Below are 17,227 nucleotides of genomic sequence, written 5' to 3' on the forward strand. Positions count from 1 at the left end.
TATATTTAATTTCTAATGTGTTAGAATTTGCATTCTATAAAAATGCATGGTGTTTGATACCAATTAAAAATTTTGGTCATTTTTCTTCATTGAATAAATAAATACTGATACTGAGTGATTTTCAAAGAAAAATTATCATATAGAATGGTAGAAAATTATTTGCACTAAGCTATTAAGTGGTTAATCATTGGTACAAAACTGCTATTTAGTAGAGCAAACATTTCTAGGAACAGTCTCTTATGTTAACAATTTTTATAAATGATTATGCAAATATTAATAAATTCTTTACTTGCATTGCATATCTAATTATATATACTTTTTGGAGTATATTAATAGCTCCAAATTTTATATGCTTTACAGGAAGATGTAAATAGAAGCTTTCCACTTACATATTTGTTGAAAGGTGCTTACCAGAATGTCCTAGTAAATGTGATTTGTATTGTGGCAAACTTATCCTTGGATATAAATGAAGTATGTGTTTTGTATTTAATTATTTTTTAATTCTGTCTCCCTGCTGCCCAAGGGGACAGTTTTTTTACTGTAAAATGTGTGGCAAAAAAAGACTTAAAATAATAGTTTAATAATAGTTTAATATATAATTAAACTATTATTTATAATTATATGTTTTCTTTTGTGATAAAATAATACAGTTTACTGTGGTACTGATGTTATTTGCAGTAAAATAGGATTTTTTTAAATTCACATTAATTATTTGTAAAATACAGTAAAATATCTCATAACTGGCAGCACTGGGAGCTTGCTGATTTTAGATAATTGAACATATATTTCTAGAATTAATGTTTTATGATGCCATCTGTCGCAACTGCAGCATGTGAAGTCTGTTGATCCTGTTTCTCGATCTATTGGTGACAATTAAATAAAAGCAGCAAAAATTTTTTTAAATTTTGAAATTACCATATGTATTATCCCATTAAAGTTACAAATTTCTTAGTGTGATTGAGTATAACTTCAAATATCTGCCTGTTTACAAGATTTCCATTGTAGTTTTAAAAATTTACTATAGTATATGCAATAAAATTTCATAACATCATATGCTGATATAGATGAGGATTTCTTGGAGAAATTTTTGAATTTCTTCTAGTTTTCATCAGCTTCCTTCTATGTAACTTTCTTGCTTTACATATTGCCTTCTTCCTCCTCCTCCTCCTCATCATCTTCATCTTTGGATGACTTTGACACAAACAGAATTGTTTGCATCCACTTCATCACCTCTTCACTAAGCCTACATCATCTCTTCACTAAAACTAACCTTTTCCAAATATATAACTGAATCCAAGATGTTATTTACAGGCATTAGACATGTTTTATAACATAAAGAATCTTTATTGTTCAGCTAGTCATCTATGAACATGATTATAGGTCACAATTTATCAAAATAGTCGTATAAAGTAATGTTCTTTATATTTGTTCATGCAAGAGGCAAAGTAAATCTGCCGTCTTTCAATGTAAAATGTTTCTGAAAATCATCGACACTACCTTCAATGTTCCAGCATATAAAAAGGGATTGGTAGTTCATATTGTAGGTAATTCCTTCATTAGGCTAAGGCTTGTTACAATGGACAGGAGAATCATAACATAAATATTTTGTACATTTAAACCTTTCACTTGTTAGCTTACTACTTATTTTTATAAAATAGGTCTAAATTTCAGATTTAAATTTAGACTTTTAAAAATGCCATTATTTTTATATTGCTGGTTAATTAGATGCTGGTTACAAGATATTTTATTGTATACAGCTTATTACAAAAGAAATCAGTAATATTTTTAATTTTTTTAAAATAGAGAACTTAAGGAAAATCAATGGTACTGTTCTGTTATCGGGACTTGATTCAGAAATGTATGAATGTATGCACTTGCATAGTATGTATATGCATATATGTGTATATGTATATACACACATACATTCAATCATACATAAAACATACATCTATGCATACATGCATATCTGGATCTGTTCCTGATAACAGAACAGTACCAAATAAATGCCTTCTCAGTATTACTGATCAAATTATTAATTTCATATGAAATAATATATGAAAAATATAATTTGATCTGAAGTGATATAAAACTATGCAGTGAAACACAGTAGATGTAAGAGAATGATACCATTTGGACTAAAATTAAGCTGATTCAAACTTAGATTAGCATCAATTGTAGAGAAATGCTGTATGCATTTTGAAAAAATTGTTAAGAGTTTCCTTCTTCTTCAAAGAGCAAATTTAGCAATTAAACCAGATCTTTAGCCCTTAAATGCAGAATAATTATCTTAAATTTATAGATTTCTATCAAAGCTGGTAAGAGTAATGTGAGAAACAAAACTACATACTTTTGATAGAGGTCTGTACAGCTGTGCCAGAAAAGAACCTTCAGCCTTTCATGTACCAAAGTTAAAACTGAGTGCCATGATAAACAGATACAGCAAATGTCTGAGAATCTAACCATTTTCAGGACTTAGGCAATGCTATATAATAAAATACACTAGATTATCAACTTAAAATCTTATTACCATGGATAATTGTTTTCACATTATCAAATGAAGAATGAAAAAAATGCATATAGTAATTTTGCAAATTATTTGATGATGAAAACTAATTAGAAAATAAAGTTATCAATAGTTTAATTATATTTAATGTGTTTCTACTTTTAAATCATTATTGACAGCTCATGAAATATTTCCTAATACTTCATAGATTCCTCTTTAAAAAACAAAAGAAATATTCTTTAGAGACATAATATTAATTTCTCCAAAGTTATAATTTTTTTAATGAAAAATTAGTGAAATTTCAAATATATTTAATGCTTTACAAGCCTCATGCCTAGTGATCTTGCTTGAATTTTCTTTTTTGTCAATGACCATTTCTTTTGCTACCTTGCTATCTGTAAATACATTTTGAATTATGATTTTATAACTTAACTCTTCCACAGTTGGTTCATTTTTATCACTTTCAGCTTATGCAATAATGTCATTTCCTGAAAACATGGATAATGGATTATTTGAATGAAGATAACTGTTGTCAGTAACTCAGAGTGAATGGTCATTGGATCATTTATTTTCACCTTCTTCAACAGAATTTTGATACATAGCATTTAACCACAATTTCCAGCAAGTATTTTGTAATGTGTTGTTTCTAAGTAACAGTAACAGTAAAAATTGCATCTTTTACATTAAACTGATCTTGGAAAACTGAACTGCAATCAGAGTTTAATAAATTTTGCACAGATGAATTCCTCTATTGACATTTAAAGTTTAAAATAATTTTTTAATCTTTAGGTTGGATTAAAGTCATCAAATTTAGTGGAAAATATGATACAATAATGTTTACTGATACTATTTCAAAGGCTATAAGATGTATTCTAGAATTGTCCAAAAGGTCTTTAGAGTTGTTCAGAAGACCAAGCTTTTCAAATTTATTTTTAACAGAAGTTGCAGAGGGTTGGTAAAATCGATCTTTGAATATCTCTTCAATTATACAAGCATTTGATTAAGTTTTATAAATGACAAGCAAATAAATGACACCCTGAAATTCCCTCACTTCATTTTTAAGCATATAAATGAGATCCTTAATTGCTGTAGGTATTCTTAAATTCCACATAATAAGGGTTTTAAATTTATGTCTTAGAAGCAATACTTTCAGAAAATAATATAAAGTGCGAAGTACGAGATCCAGAATCATTAAGACTTTTGTGTTTCTTTTTTTCAGAAATTTCTGTATTTTAGATCATCAGTTTAAATCTAGTAAGATGACATGTAGAAATTATAAAATTAGAAAAAATGAAATATTTATTTCTGAAATAATAAAGCTTTCATGACCTTAAGGGAATCAAATCTACAAAATGAATTTATTTATTTATTTATTTATTTTTCTTTTTATTACATTTCTTTCACTATAAGTTGTTTAAGTTTCTTCTTTTTTTTTATTAGTACTTTCGCTCTAATTTTATATGTAGACATAATTTCTTGTTCATTTACTAAGTCCCATTGTTTAAGTTCTATAATTGGCTTGACAAGAATTCTCACTAAATTCTCATTGAAATAAATGTCTCTGAAAAGTTAAAATCTTTTCATTCTCAAAAACCTCTTTGTCACTTTCTTTACTATTGATAGTGATATTTTGTGGATTTAGAACTGTTCTACAGAATCTGCCATCCATTAGTTGATTGATATTAGGACATTGTCATCACAATGTAATAAATACTTCTGTTATATCATCATCATTTATTAATTCTCCACATATCTTCACAAATTCAATTAGTGAGAAAAGCTTGTCTTTTGCTTGTGATAATTGAAAACTTTTAAATTCATAGCATTATCACCATGAAATATGATAACTGGCCATAAATTATGCCTGACAGTTTAAAAAATATCTGCAGATATATTTTCCCATGACCTTGCAATGCTCTACACAGCAAATTTTGTGTTAAAATATTTCAAAACTCTTGAATGGCCTTGCCATTATTCAGAAAATTTAGCACAAATTTTAAAAAGGCTATTTTATACTGGAATTTCACCTTATGTTGTTTCCAGTACCTGTTGACTGAATGATAGATGTACAGTTTGGAGGAAAGAATAAGGCATAGAAGTTATCTTTTACTAAAACTTTAAATGAAGTACAACTTAAACAGTTTTCTATAATCAAGACATTTATTTGCATCATTTGGTTGAGGCATTGCTGGATGAGTCAATTTCTCAAGTTGTCATGAGTTGATAGTCATATGGCAGTGATTGTGTCTCTTCAACACAGAGGTGTTTTATTTAGTGTTAAAGTGAAATCACATAAAATCAAGTGCTGGGATATGAAAATATGCCTATTGTGTATGCATGAAGCATTAAGCATATGCTAAAGTGAGACAGTACTCTTGGAATCTCATTTCTTTCTCCCATTCCGGCTATGTCAATAAACATGCATATGCATTCCAAACAAATATGTGTTGGAGTTTCATTTATTATTTATGTCAAAGAGAAAAATGCTAGTCTCTCCCAGAATCATTCAAGGGTTGAAAGTATGGTTGTTGCAATAGTCAATACAATGTCAACAAATATATTGCCATTGGCCAAATGTCCCTAGTTAACTGGTGCTTGAAAGTAATATGTAGAAATTTCAGTTAGTCGGGAGAAAAATTGCTTTTGTGGAACATCTGTTTTTCCTTGAGTATATTCTTTCTTCTTGACATTGTTAAGAAATAAAAAGTTTTTTGGTCTGAAGGTCTAAATATTTTAACATTCCCAGATATTGGATGTCCTGATTTCAGGGTTTTATCTTGCAATCAATCCATTCTTTAAAATCTTTTGCACACTTCCTTTTTGAATCTACCAGTTGAACTTCAGTACATGAAACTATTGGAATTATCCAAAATTTACAAACTCCTTGTCACAAGATGTTCTGGGGTTTAATTCTGGGGAATTATCTTGAGACTTAAGAGTTTAAAATATAATATGTTCAGTGTGTGACCCTTGCTTGGCACGGGCATGGCACAACTTGAGAACAAAACTGTGGCACAATTTGCCAAACAAAACAGTCTCTTCAACATATATTGTTAAGAGTAATTATAAGAGTAAATTATTCTGGGTTACAAATGAAATTAGCTTATATTTATGTACAACATCTTTATCAGCAAATTTTATCTTATCTGAAATATTTATTTATGCAGAATTTAATTTATAGACCCTGAGAGTCATTGCACATTATTTGAAAATTATGTGTTGTTCAAAGGTGATTTGAATGCTAATTTCTGTTATTTAATCTTTTTACTGTATTAAAAAGGTATAGAGAATACAAATTATTAACATTGACAGCCAAACCTGTTTAAAGAAATCTGATCTGATTTATCCGATCAGATCCTTTATTATCCGATCCTTTATTAAAGAATCTGATCTGATTGTGTTTTGTTCAATCTATTGTATAGAATTAAACAAAAAGTGTTAAATTTTTATTCCAATTTCAGATTTATTTCTTTTAGAAAGAAGTGCTTTCAAATTATGCCATGGTTGGGCACTTCTGAACGAGGAGTAATTTGTACCCATCACAGCAATTTTCATATCGAATATACGTTGCTCGACATTGAAAATGCAACACCAAAAAGAAAATGGTCAGAAAGTGATGAAATTTGGAAAAAAGACAGAGACAGCAAGCAGCAATAAATGATCTTTATTTCAAAATGATAGTTAGAATGCAGAGCGAGAACGGCGTCGGCTCAGTAAGATGTAGGACCATTGCGGACAGTAATGCACGAAGAAACATGTCTAGGCATAGAGTCAATAAGAGTGCGGATGGTGTCCTAAGGGATGGCTTTCCATTCCCTTTCAACCATTTGCCACAGTTCGTGTTCTGAACGAGGCAGGGGCAGAGTCTGCAAACAGCGTTCAATCACATCCCACACATGTTCGATTGGTGACAGGTCAGGAGAGTAAGGTGGCCAAGGAAACATCTGTATACATTGCAGAGCATGTTGACAGATGCGAGCACTGTGTGGTTGGGCTTTATTCTGCTGAAAAATTGCATTAGGCAGCCTCTGAAAATAGGGGATTGCCACTGGCCGCAGTACATTATCCAAGTATTGTTGGGCTGTCATAGTGCCCTGAATACGAACTAGAGGTGACCTGGAATTGTAGGCAATAGCGCCCCAAACCATTATGCCACGTTGTCATGCGGTGGGGCTTTCCTTAGTTACTGCCGGATTAGATCTGTCTTCACGTCGACGCCACACACGTATGCGGCGACTGTCACTGGATAAACAGAAGCGTGACTCATCTGAGAACACGACGTTTCGCCATTCTGTCATCCATATCGCTCCAGTCCGGCACCATTCTAAAAGTTGGTGTCTATGCTGTGGGGTCAATTGCAGTCTTCTTAATGGACGGTGTAAGTGCAGGCCATGTTCAACCAATCGACGGGAAATGGTTCTGGTCGACATGGGAACATCCAGGGTATATTTCACATGCTGCAGAAGCATGGTACAAGTGACTTGCAGGACCGCCACAGCTTGTCGGCAGATGCATCGATCTACGCGTGCTGATGTCACTCTGGCTGCACCTGCACTCCTCCTTCTTCCCACATTTCCTTGTTTCAACCATGTTCGCCATAGCCGATGCACCGTGGTCGTATCCATATGGATATCAGCTGTGATTTGACGCAAGGACCAACTCGCCTTTGTCAATCCAATCACCATACCCATCTTAAAATCGTCTATCTGCTGGAAGTCCCTTCGTTGATGGCGGCCTGGCATTCTCTCCTATTACACGTATCCTCTGGGACAAAAAACAACTTTCTTTAATAATTCGTCTGGCAGAAATAACGACACACGTATTGCCCATTCTGCACGTTCCTTCCCTTATATCTTACTTCATGTGCATCGGAGAGCTGTGCATTTCACATCATTTGCATAACTCAGTGATGTGCGTCTACACTGAAATTTGTGACCACTCCTTCTTGGTGTTGCATTTTCAATGTTGAGCAGTGTTTACATACATGATACATACACACTTACCTTTTTTTTTGGGGGGGGGTAGAGCTAAAAAAAGTATAATTAAATCCGTAAAATTTAGACTACTATTGACTATTGATCTCATTTCTCATTGGAAATAAGTTGCCAAAAAGCTGTTAGAAACTAAAAAAGTCTGAATTTCATTATTAAAGAGTATGCTTTCCACAGAAAAAAAAAAAGAGGCATGTTGTGTTTGTACCACCCAAAAAAGATGTTGAGAAACACAATACTTTTCCCTAGTATATGAAGGGAAGCCTATAAGAATCTGAAACAATCTGAATTTCATTACTTGAAAGCATACTTTCTTCAGGGAAAAAAAAAAAAAAAAAAAAAAAAAAAAAAAAAAAACAAGGCAACAAAAATAAAGACATGCCATGTTCCATGTTTGTACCACCTTAAAAAGATGTTGAAAACACAATATTTTTGCCTAGCATATGAAGAAAAGCCTCCTTTATTGCTTCAAAATATATTATAATTAAAATTTACTGTTGTGATCATGTGTAGTTTACTTTTTTACATTTTGAAAATATTTATCAATCAAACCTTGTATAAAAAATAAATAAATCCTTTTTGGGATGCCCACTTAAACAGATGCTGAGCCTGTAAAGTTCCCATGTATTTACAATGTATTAAAGAAAGGTGGACACCAAAAATCCATTTAATAGAAACAAGATGACTGTTGATAGAAGACTACCAGCAGACAGCTAATCACATATTGTCATATGGTTGGCATTTAACATGTTAAGAAGAAAATGAAATGTAAACTAAAAAAACTTTAAAATTTTTAAATGCTATATCAAAAACTGACTGTAAAATTACACCTGTTAAATTTTTGCATGTCATTATTAATCATTTGATTTCTCATATTTTGTATGTTTATAATGACATCCTCATTTTGAAAATTCTTTTGCATGTATGTGTTAATTAGTATTTCTACTATAATAAAACTAATTTTATTTTTAAAAAATATTGTGTAGCTGAACAAAATGAAATTACTGAAACATTTTTGTTTTCATTATAAATTAATATCAGCAGTGATATTCTTTTTTTCGTTTCTTTTAAGTATAAAAAAATTTCACTTAAGATAATTAAATTCAGTTTGTTCTGTGTAGAACTATGTACATCAGTATGTAACTGGCTTATGTGAATTGTTGAATTCTCTTAATGAAGAAAGTGAGGAGATGTATATACACCTTGGAAGAGGCCTTGCAAACTTTGCTGAAAATCCTGCCAATACTTTGCACATGGTAATTTTTTTAAATTTATTTTCTTAAATGTAATTTTTATGTACATTGTTTAATATTTGTTAATTTTTTTAATTCAGCCATGTAAAAGAAGCCAAATTTTGAAATTTCTGAAGCAAATCGGTACTTCCTTATCATTACAGATCCCATTTTGTAAATGGTGCCAAAATTATAGATACATCACCAAAACAAACCAGCACCAGATGGCTGGCAGTCCGAACTACAATCATTTATAATTTGCTTATGACAAGAAGAGCTGTGATTAAGCTACATATTATCATATTTTCTTTTTTCATAGAAATGATAACAATTCATGATCACTCATAAATTCTCTTATCATTAAGATCTCTGAATATTCCACATGTTAACATATTTTCTTAAAAAAAATTTGATTTACCAAGAAATGAAGAAGGTGCTATATCTTGCTTCCAAAAAAGACACATTTTCCCTCTTCGATATGCAAAAATGACCATTAAATGAAATTACATATTAAGAAAAGCATTTGGTGATGAAACATGAACAGTTGTTAGTGAAGAAAAAAACATATCCTTTAACTTATGCTGGCTTAGTTGTTTCATACTATACTATTACTCTTAACTATTTGTAACAGTGCAGCAATTTATTTTGTGTTGGGTAGAACTGACGTCGAATAAGTGGAGGGAGAAGCATTTCAACCTTATCTCAAATACAGGTATTGGCTGGCACAGTTTTATGACGGAGCTGTACTCTCTAAATCTATTCTAATAACAAATTAAAAAAAAAAAAAATAGGTAGCCCTGAAAAAACGTATGGGCATAAACAAAAATCTGTTTGCACAGGGCAAAAAGGGGAGAGTCTTCTAAGATACTGGATATTTGGCAGATTATGCCAAGAGACTAGTAAATTTTTTCTTGCTTATGTCCTTAATAGAAAGCCAACCATACTTATGGAGAAAATTCCATCAAGAGACATTTATGATTCATTCAATGTTGACCAGCATGTAAAATACAGGAACTAAAAACAGCAGGCTCCAGATATTTTCCTGTGAATCATAAATTTCATTTTGTTGATCCAACAACAGCTGCTCATACACAAAATGTTGAAAGACTGTGGCACTTTGTTAAGTGGCAGAATAAAAGTCAGTGAGATACAGTTTGTTGTCATCATGAGTCTCATCTTGCATAGTTCATGAAGCAAAAGTCCTTGGTGTAAGAAAATTCTTCTAATGGCATATTATTAAAAGCAGGCTTGGAAACACAGTAGCCACGAATTGTGTGTGGGAAGTAAATATGAACTTGGCGATAATCCTAGCACCAATCTAGCATTTAAGAAACATGGCCTGTGATAATAAAGAAGTACCAACAAACCTCTTGTTTATTTTCAGTAAAAGCTCAACTACCCAGAAAGCTTGGGAAATGCTGGATATGTGAAAATTCCAGACAGTTGAATGTAATTCACAGTATAAAAGTCACACGAATAGAAGAAGTTTTAATTCATAGTATAAAAGTCGCACAAATAGAAGAAGTTTTAAGTAATAAAGAAAAGTAAATAAATCCTTACAACTGAAGTATTTAAGGTGAAGAATTTTCAGATTTGCATTACATTAAAGTCTGTAAGCATAATATTGTGTCTGTTACCTAAACAAATTATTGTTGCATTTTTCATTTCAGTATTAATTTCTGGAAAATAAATTGATTAAAAAGAATTATACACTATATATGTTAAATTTGTGGTTAAAGAAAAGAATCCTAAAGTGAGAAATTGCAGAAATTAAGGTAAATTCAATGATTCCTCTACAAAAATTCTTAGTGCTCTTGTTTGGAAATGAAAACATGATCTTCCAATAATCTGTTTTTTGTGTACTAAACTGAATTATGCCATATAGCACAGAGAAGAATGTTTTGATTCTTTACAGATTTGCTGTTTTAAAAATGCTTTAGTTTTATAAAAAATGTAATGAATTTATAAAAAATTTCATTGGCAAATTGACTGCATATTAAATTTTAAGCTGATAACAAGTTTGTTATTTTTAAATTTAGGAAATATTGTAACGATAAATATTCACAAAAAAATTAAGTTTATTAAAAAAAAAATGAAATAGAAAATTTTTATTTTGAACTGTGACCATAAACATTTGCTTCAAATCAATTACAGATTTAAAAGACAAAAATGTAAAATTATTGAAAATACCAAGACTTATTCCATGAAATAGTTTTAAAAAGTTTCTGAGTATTTTCCCGATGTGAAATTTAATATGTTTACATAAGTTTCATGAAAATCATTTCCGAAAACTTTCCTATACTAAATAATGTATTTCTGGTCTAAAAACTTCATGTTAAACCAAAATCAGACAGCTTAACTATTTTCTAACTTTATATTTCGCCTACATAATTTTTAACTGATATTTTTAGAATTTTTTTAATAAATCATGCATTCATCACATTTTATAGAAAATACATAGCAGAAGATTATATGATTCATGATCATAGTAGGAGATTACACGATTCATGATCATAGTAGGAGATTACATGATTCATGATCATAGTAGGAGATTACATGATTCATGATCATAGTAGGAGATTACATGATTACATGTTTCATGAATAATTCCAATTTTTATATATATGTACTGTATTCCTTCCCTCCTTTTACACCATTTTAGAAGTTAAGTGATAAATAGTAAAAAATATTTTTTTTTAATATTAGCATATTATTAATACAGATTCACAGTAAATGAATGTCATACTCAAAATTTTTTTAATAAATATTATATTTAACTTCAAACTATAAAACTTACTTCATTCACATACCCCTTCCACAAGCCAGAAAAAAAAAAATATTTTTCATAGCTATTTATAATGCTTTGATATTACCTCAAATCCTAGGCTGAGTGTTAAGAAACTAGTGAAAATTAACCAACTTAGGTATTATCTTGAATCAAAAACAGCAGAATGAGTTGTCAGTATAATCTTGGAAAACGTAGATGAATATACACTCATGTCCATAAATTAAGGATAATTCGGAGTCACGCGGAAATCAAACTCTAAAATAAATATATCACCTGTAAAATCATTACACACATCTTCAAGAATCATATGCAAATTTCAGGAAGTAACCAGATGACACCGATGGTATGTCACAATGACGAGAGTGTAAGAGAGTGATATATAAGGAATACAGGCAAAGAAGTAAAATTGTTCGCAGGCGCTTTATAAGCATTTCAGTGCAATAACCGAATAGTTATGACACAAAGGACGCATTTGGATGATTTTTTACGTGGTAGAATTATCGGCCATCTGGAATGTGGGCATATCCAACTGGAAGTATCAGACGAACTTGGAATTGCCCAGAGTGTCATCTCCAGGCTTTGGCAAGGATTCCAAGATGATGGTAATGTGAGTAGACGTTACAGCACAGGTCGCACCAGAGTTACAACGCCGAATGAGGACCTGTATTTGACAGTTACTGCCAAAAGAAACAGGCGGAGCACAGCCTCAGACCTGTCTCGTCAGCTCTCTTCAGCCACTGGTATGACAATTTCAAGGCAGACCGTGTACAGACGCTTAGGGCAGATTGGTCTATATGCTCATAGACCTGTCAGATGCGTTCCACTTACTGCAACTCACTGTCGCCTGCGGTTAGCCTGGAGTAGAGAGCATGCATTGTGGACACCGAAACAGTGGGGTTGTGTGATGTTTTCCGACGAGTCCAGGTTTAGCATGCAGTCTGATTCTCGCCGGACTTTAATATGGAGAGCTCCAATAACCGTTACCACCAAGAAAACATCATTGAATGACATCGTTACGGTGGTGCAGGAGTGCTCGTTTGGGGTGGAATTATTCTGGTTTCCAGAACTGACCTGCATGTTCAAATTGGAAGCATGACAAGCCAAATCTATTGGGACGTCATTCTGGAACAACATGTACGTTTGTTTCGGGGCACCATGGGTGTACAATTTGTGTTTATGGATGACAACGCCGTCCTCACCGTGCAAACATCGTAAGCGAATGCCTTCAATCGAAGGATATCACCCGTATGGACTGGCCAGCATTCTCACCGGACTTGAATCCAGTAGAGCACATGTGGAACATGCTTGGCCAACGAGTTGCAGCCCGTCAACCTCCTCCCATGTCTACCAGAACTTCGGAGAGCATTGCTTTTTGAGTGGTGTAATATCCCCCCCCCCAAGATCAGATCGATAATTTAATACTCAGCATGCCTGGGCATTGTACGGACTGTATTGCATCGTCTGTGAGACATACAGTGTATTAACAATCACACCAACCATGTAATATTGGTTTTTTGTAAATAAGTTTTTTTTTTGTAATTTGCTCCAGGGAGAAAAAATCACTAATTTGTTTTAATAATATCAAACATATAGCATCTTTTTTTGCTCTTTACCTTTTGTTTAATAAATAAGCTTTACAAATAAGTCAAATTTGTTTCACTTCTAACTCTGCCTTTGCCTGATTTTGCATTATCCTTAATTTATGGACATGAGTGTATTTAGTTTTCCTTGCTGCAAATGTATTTCTAAATTAGGACCATCCAAAAGTTATTATTATGTAGTGTAAAACTTGAATTAGAAAATTTAAAGTCATAAATATATAAATGTGACTGGAAGCAGTTTAGTTTTAAATAATATAGCTTCATGGCAGTAGCACTTCATGTGTTGAAGAACCTGTTAACTGGAATTCTGAGGGAAAAAAAAGTATGATAAACATCTGTTCCTATTTGGGAATGTAATTAATTTCATGTGTGAATTTTACATGCTAGCTTAAAAAAATAAAGGGGTCACTTCAAAGAGAAAAGAAGTTAAAGTGAAATCATTCTGAACTCTAAGACAGGTTTTAACTCGGTGTTATGATCTATCATGTGAGTAAATAATAAAGGAATGTTTAAAATTTGCGATTTCGCACATAAAGGTATGGAGCATTTCATTGATTTAATTAAAGTACACTTGGAAATTTTGCTCAAGAGCTTCAGTATAAAAAGGTATAAAATTACTTACAGTACATTCCCACTTTTAGTGCAAAAGTTGTTTTCATAAAATTAGCTACCCTTTTTTAAGAAAATTTATAACTGGATGTGAAAATAGGGTTAATTATATATTACAACTGAATTTGGGAAAATTTATATCTAGGATCTGTACTTACCTGGGTAGCACGATGACATCATAACGGCATAGCAATCTTGTGACATTATGTTATTTATAAGATGCTCAGACGTCCACAAAATTCTACAAATTCCAAATCTAAGGGAATATTTTTTATTTAACAGAAAACAAAATAATTTTTTTCTAAATCATGATGAATATTGTTACGAAATGTACAGGTGCAGTAAGATAGGTTCCCCATAAAGCAGTTTTAGGGTTGCCATAAAATGGCAAGGGTAGACATGGTTGCCACATTTGGTGAGAAATTGCCCATTTGGCGACAAAATTGGCGATATCCCATGGACAGATGGAGAACCTTCTGGAACGAATTCTTACCGGTTTGGCCCAGAACGTTCTCAAACACAAGCCGAAAGTTATATAAATTCTGCTGGTCCACAGTCAGCTAGTGTGTGTGCCTCGTCTAGAGTGCGAGTTAGTTAGTATCCAGTTGGTGTCTCGTCTAGTGAGTCAGTCCGTGCTGAGTCGATCGAGTTGACGGGAGCGAGTGCCGAGTGGGTCGTCGAGAGCACCGAAGGAGTCTTTTAGTGTATCGCAGTTAGTCCATCGTCCAGAGAGCATGTTGAGCTCCAGGAACGACTGAACCGAAGAGTCGGGAGCTGTGCTCGTCTGTCGTTAAGTGCATCGCGAGTTGTAGTGTGGAGAGTCTCGAGAGTACATGGAGTTTCGAGAACGACCGAGCAGAGTCGGGAGCTGTATTCTGGTGCTTTGCAGTGAAGCTGTCTCCACTGTGTTTATAACAGTTCAATAACTGTAAACGAGATTTTGGAGCTGTCCTGATTAATACCAGCAAATAAAGTGTGTTTCGATACTTCATCAAGTGTCGTCGTTATTCACTCAAAATCCACATGAACCCAGTACAAACGTGAAGGAAGAAAATAACATAACAACTGGTGTCAGAAAAGAAAAACGCAACAACTGGTGTTAGAAGTGGAATTTGCGAGTGAATGCCAGTCACCCGCCTGCAGAGAAAAGCCATGGCAGAAGAAACAAAGACTTTGATGGACTTATTAGCCGAGATGAGAGCTGTGATAAAAAGCCAGACTGGCTGAAATAAAAGCCGGATATGATGAGATAATAGATGGATATAAAGAGCTGACAGCTGAGATAAAAGCCGGACTAGAAGGGAAGAAAGCCGGACGGGAAGAAATAAACGTCGGCCAAGAAAAGGTACGAGAGCAACTCCAGCAGGTGAAAGTGGAGTTTACAGAAGAAACTGGAGCCATAAAAGACTATGTGGATATGAGAGAAGTGGCTTCTGAAGAATCACAAAGGATGTAGAAATGAAGGAAGTAGCTAATGAGCTGCCTGAGAAAGATAAGAAATAATGGATGAAACATCTAACGGCATTAAAGGAAAAGAACGAAAACATGAAGAAATAAAAGACAGGAAAGAAGCATTTGATTAAGTGCCTGAAGTGGAAAAAAGTGAAAATGCGACTGTTAAGTTCGTCAAAACTGATAGTGAAGTTACGAAGTCGCAGGCAGTAAGTGTTGAACCATCTGAAAGTTCATGTAATGCAGAGATAGGAGCAGCTGATATACAACTTAAGCAGTGTGCTCTAATATTGCAAGAAAATTCACCCACCTCACAAACCTGGCGTGTGCCTCATAGTGAAGGTTGTGCAGACAAGAACTTGATTCTTAAGCTGGATATTTCTGCTTGTAAAGGATCAGATTGTAATCGTGACCCTGGTGAAAACATGGGAACTGTTTCTCAGGAAATAGAGGTAAATAAGCATGTACCATCCCGCTAAAAATACCGAGGTGAACTGTATGCATGCTGCGAATTAACTACAGAGTGGTGAACAAACTGTTTCACGTCTTCCTGTGTATGAAAAGTCTGAAAGGACTATATCTTCAGATTGTGATATGCAAAACAGAAATACATCTGAGAACTGCAGTGGAAAAGTATTTGACACGGGTATAAATAATGAAAAGACTGAGACTGAAATTCATTCAGAGCTTTAATTTGTATAATTTAAAATTGTGATGTGTTTAATTTGTGTATATAACTTGAACATAGTGTAAATATTTGTTTCTTTTAAAATTGTGATGTGTTTAATTTGTAAATAGTGTAAATATTTGTTTCTTTGGTTATGTTATTTGTTTGTTGTATTGCCTTTTGTTTGTATTGAATTATGCTTCTGACCGAGGATTGTACTGCCCGGTTACGTGCAGTCCTTGTTACGAAATGTACAGGCGCATAGCTTCCCCGCAAAGCAGTTTTAAGGTTGCCATAAAATGACAAGGGAAAGCAGAGTTGCCACATTTGGCGAGAAATCGCCCATTTGGCGACAAAATTGGCGCTATCCCATGGAGAATGTTCTTGAACACAAGACGAAAGTTATATAAATTCTGCTGGTCCGCAGTCAGTTAGTGTATGTGTGCCTCGTCTAGAGTGCGAGTTAGTATCCAGTTGGTGTCTCATCTGGTGAGTCAATCCGTGCTGAGTCGATCAAGTTGACAGTCGGGCAGCGAGTGCCGAGTGGGTTGTCCAGTGCACCGAAGGAGTCTGTTAGTGTATCGCAGTTAGTGCATCGTCGAGAGAGCGTGTGAGCCCCGTCAACAACTGAACCGAAGTGTTGGGAGCTGTGCTCGTGTGTCGCGAGTTGTAGCGTGGAGAGTCTCGAGAGTATGTGGAGTTCTGAGAACGACCGAGCAGAGTCGGGAGCTGTATTCTGGTGCTTTGCAGTGAAGCTGTCTCCACCGTGATAGCTTGATAACCTGAAAGCTATGTCTCTGATCATGTTAGCGTGTTTATAACAGTTCGATGACTGTAAGTGAGATTTTGGAGCTGTCCTGATTAATACTGGCAAATAAAGTGTGTTTCGATACTTCATCAAGTGTCGTCGTTATTCACTCCAAATCCATAAATCCAAATGAACTCTGTTCGAACGTGAAGGAAGAAAATAATGTAACAATTGCTGTCAGAAAAGAAAATTGCATCAATATATATTTATGCACACTTCTACAAGCATTCTTCTAAAGATATTAATCTGAGTAATGAAATAATTAATATATCATTTACATGATATTTAAAGCAAAATTTTTCATTGGAAACATAGAGCATTATTTTTTTTCTAAAACTGTAACCGAGTGTTTTTAACTAGTTTTGAAACGAAAAGCTTATTTATCACTCTCAAATGGTAATACAAATTTCATCCTTCTAATTATTATATTAATATCTTCCTCTATATATTTAACATAATTAATTTATTCTGTTTTCTTTTTCCATTTGCAAAGCAAATAAATATCAAAATATTTGTAAAGTTTTTGCAAAGTACTTTAGAAAAGGCACCTCATTAGTAACAGAGCTGTTGTGCTGC

At 33.3% G+C, this 17,227-nt stretch overlaps 1 protein-coding gene across 2 annotated transcripts in view; it reads left to right on the top strand.

Moving 5' to 3' along the window:
• LOC118195123 (uncharacterized) overlaps positions 1-17,227 on the top strand; it is a 128,182-nt gene that overhangs the window by 93,950 nt on the left and 17,005 nt on the right. For both annotated transcript variants that reach the window (XM_035366375.2, XM_035366383.2), the window contains 2 exons: positions 361-471; positions 8,616-8,750. In XM_035366375.2, the coding sequence (XP_035222266.1) occupies positions 361-471; positions 8,616-8,750 (246 nt within the window). The remainder of the gene's footprint in view (positions 1-360; positions 472-8,615; positions 8,751-17,227) is intronic.

The sequence above is a fragment of the Stegodyphus dumicola genome, chromosome 8 (genome assembly GCF_044657685.1).
Source record: "Stegodyphus dumicola isolate Sdum_Otavi_A_Nest chromosome 8, ASM4465768v1".
Taxonomy (NCBI): domain Eukaryota; kingdom Metazoa; phylum Arthropoda; class Arachnida; order Araneae; family Eresidae; genus Stegodyphus; species Stegodyphus dumicola.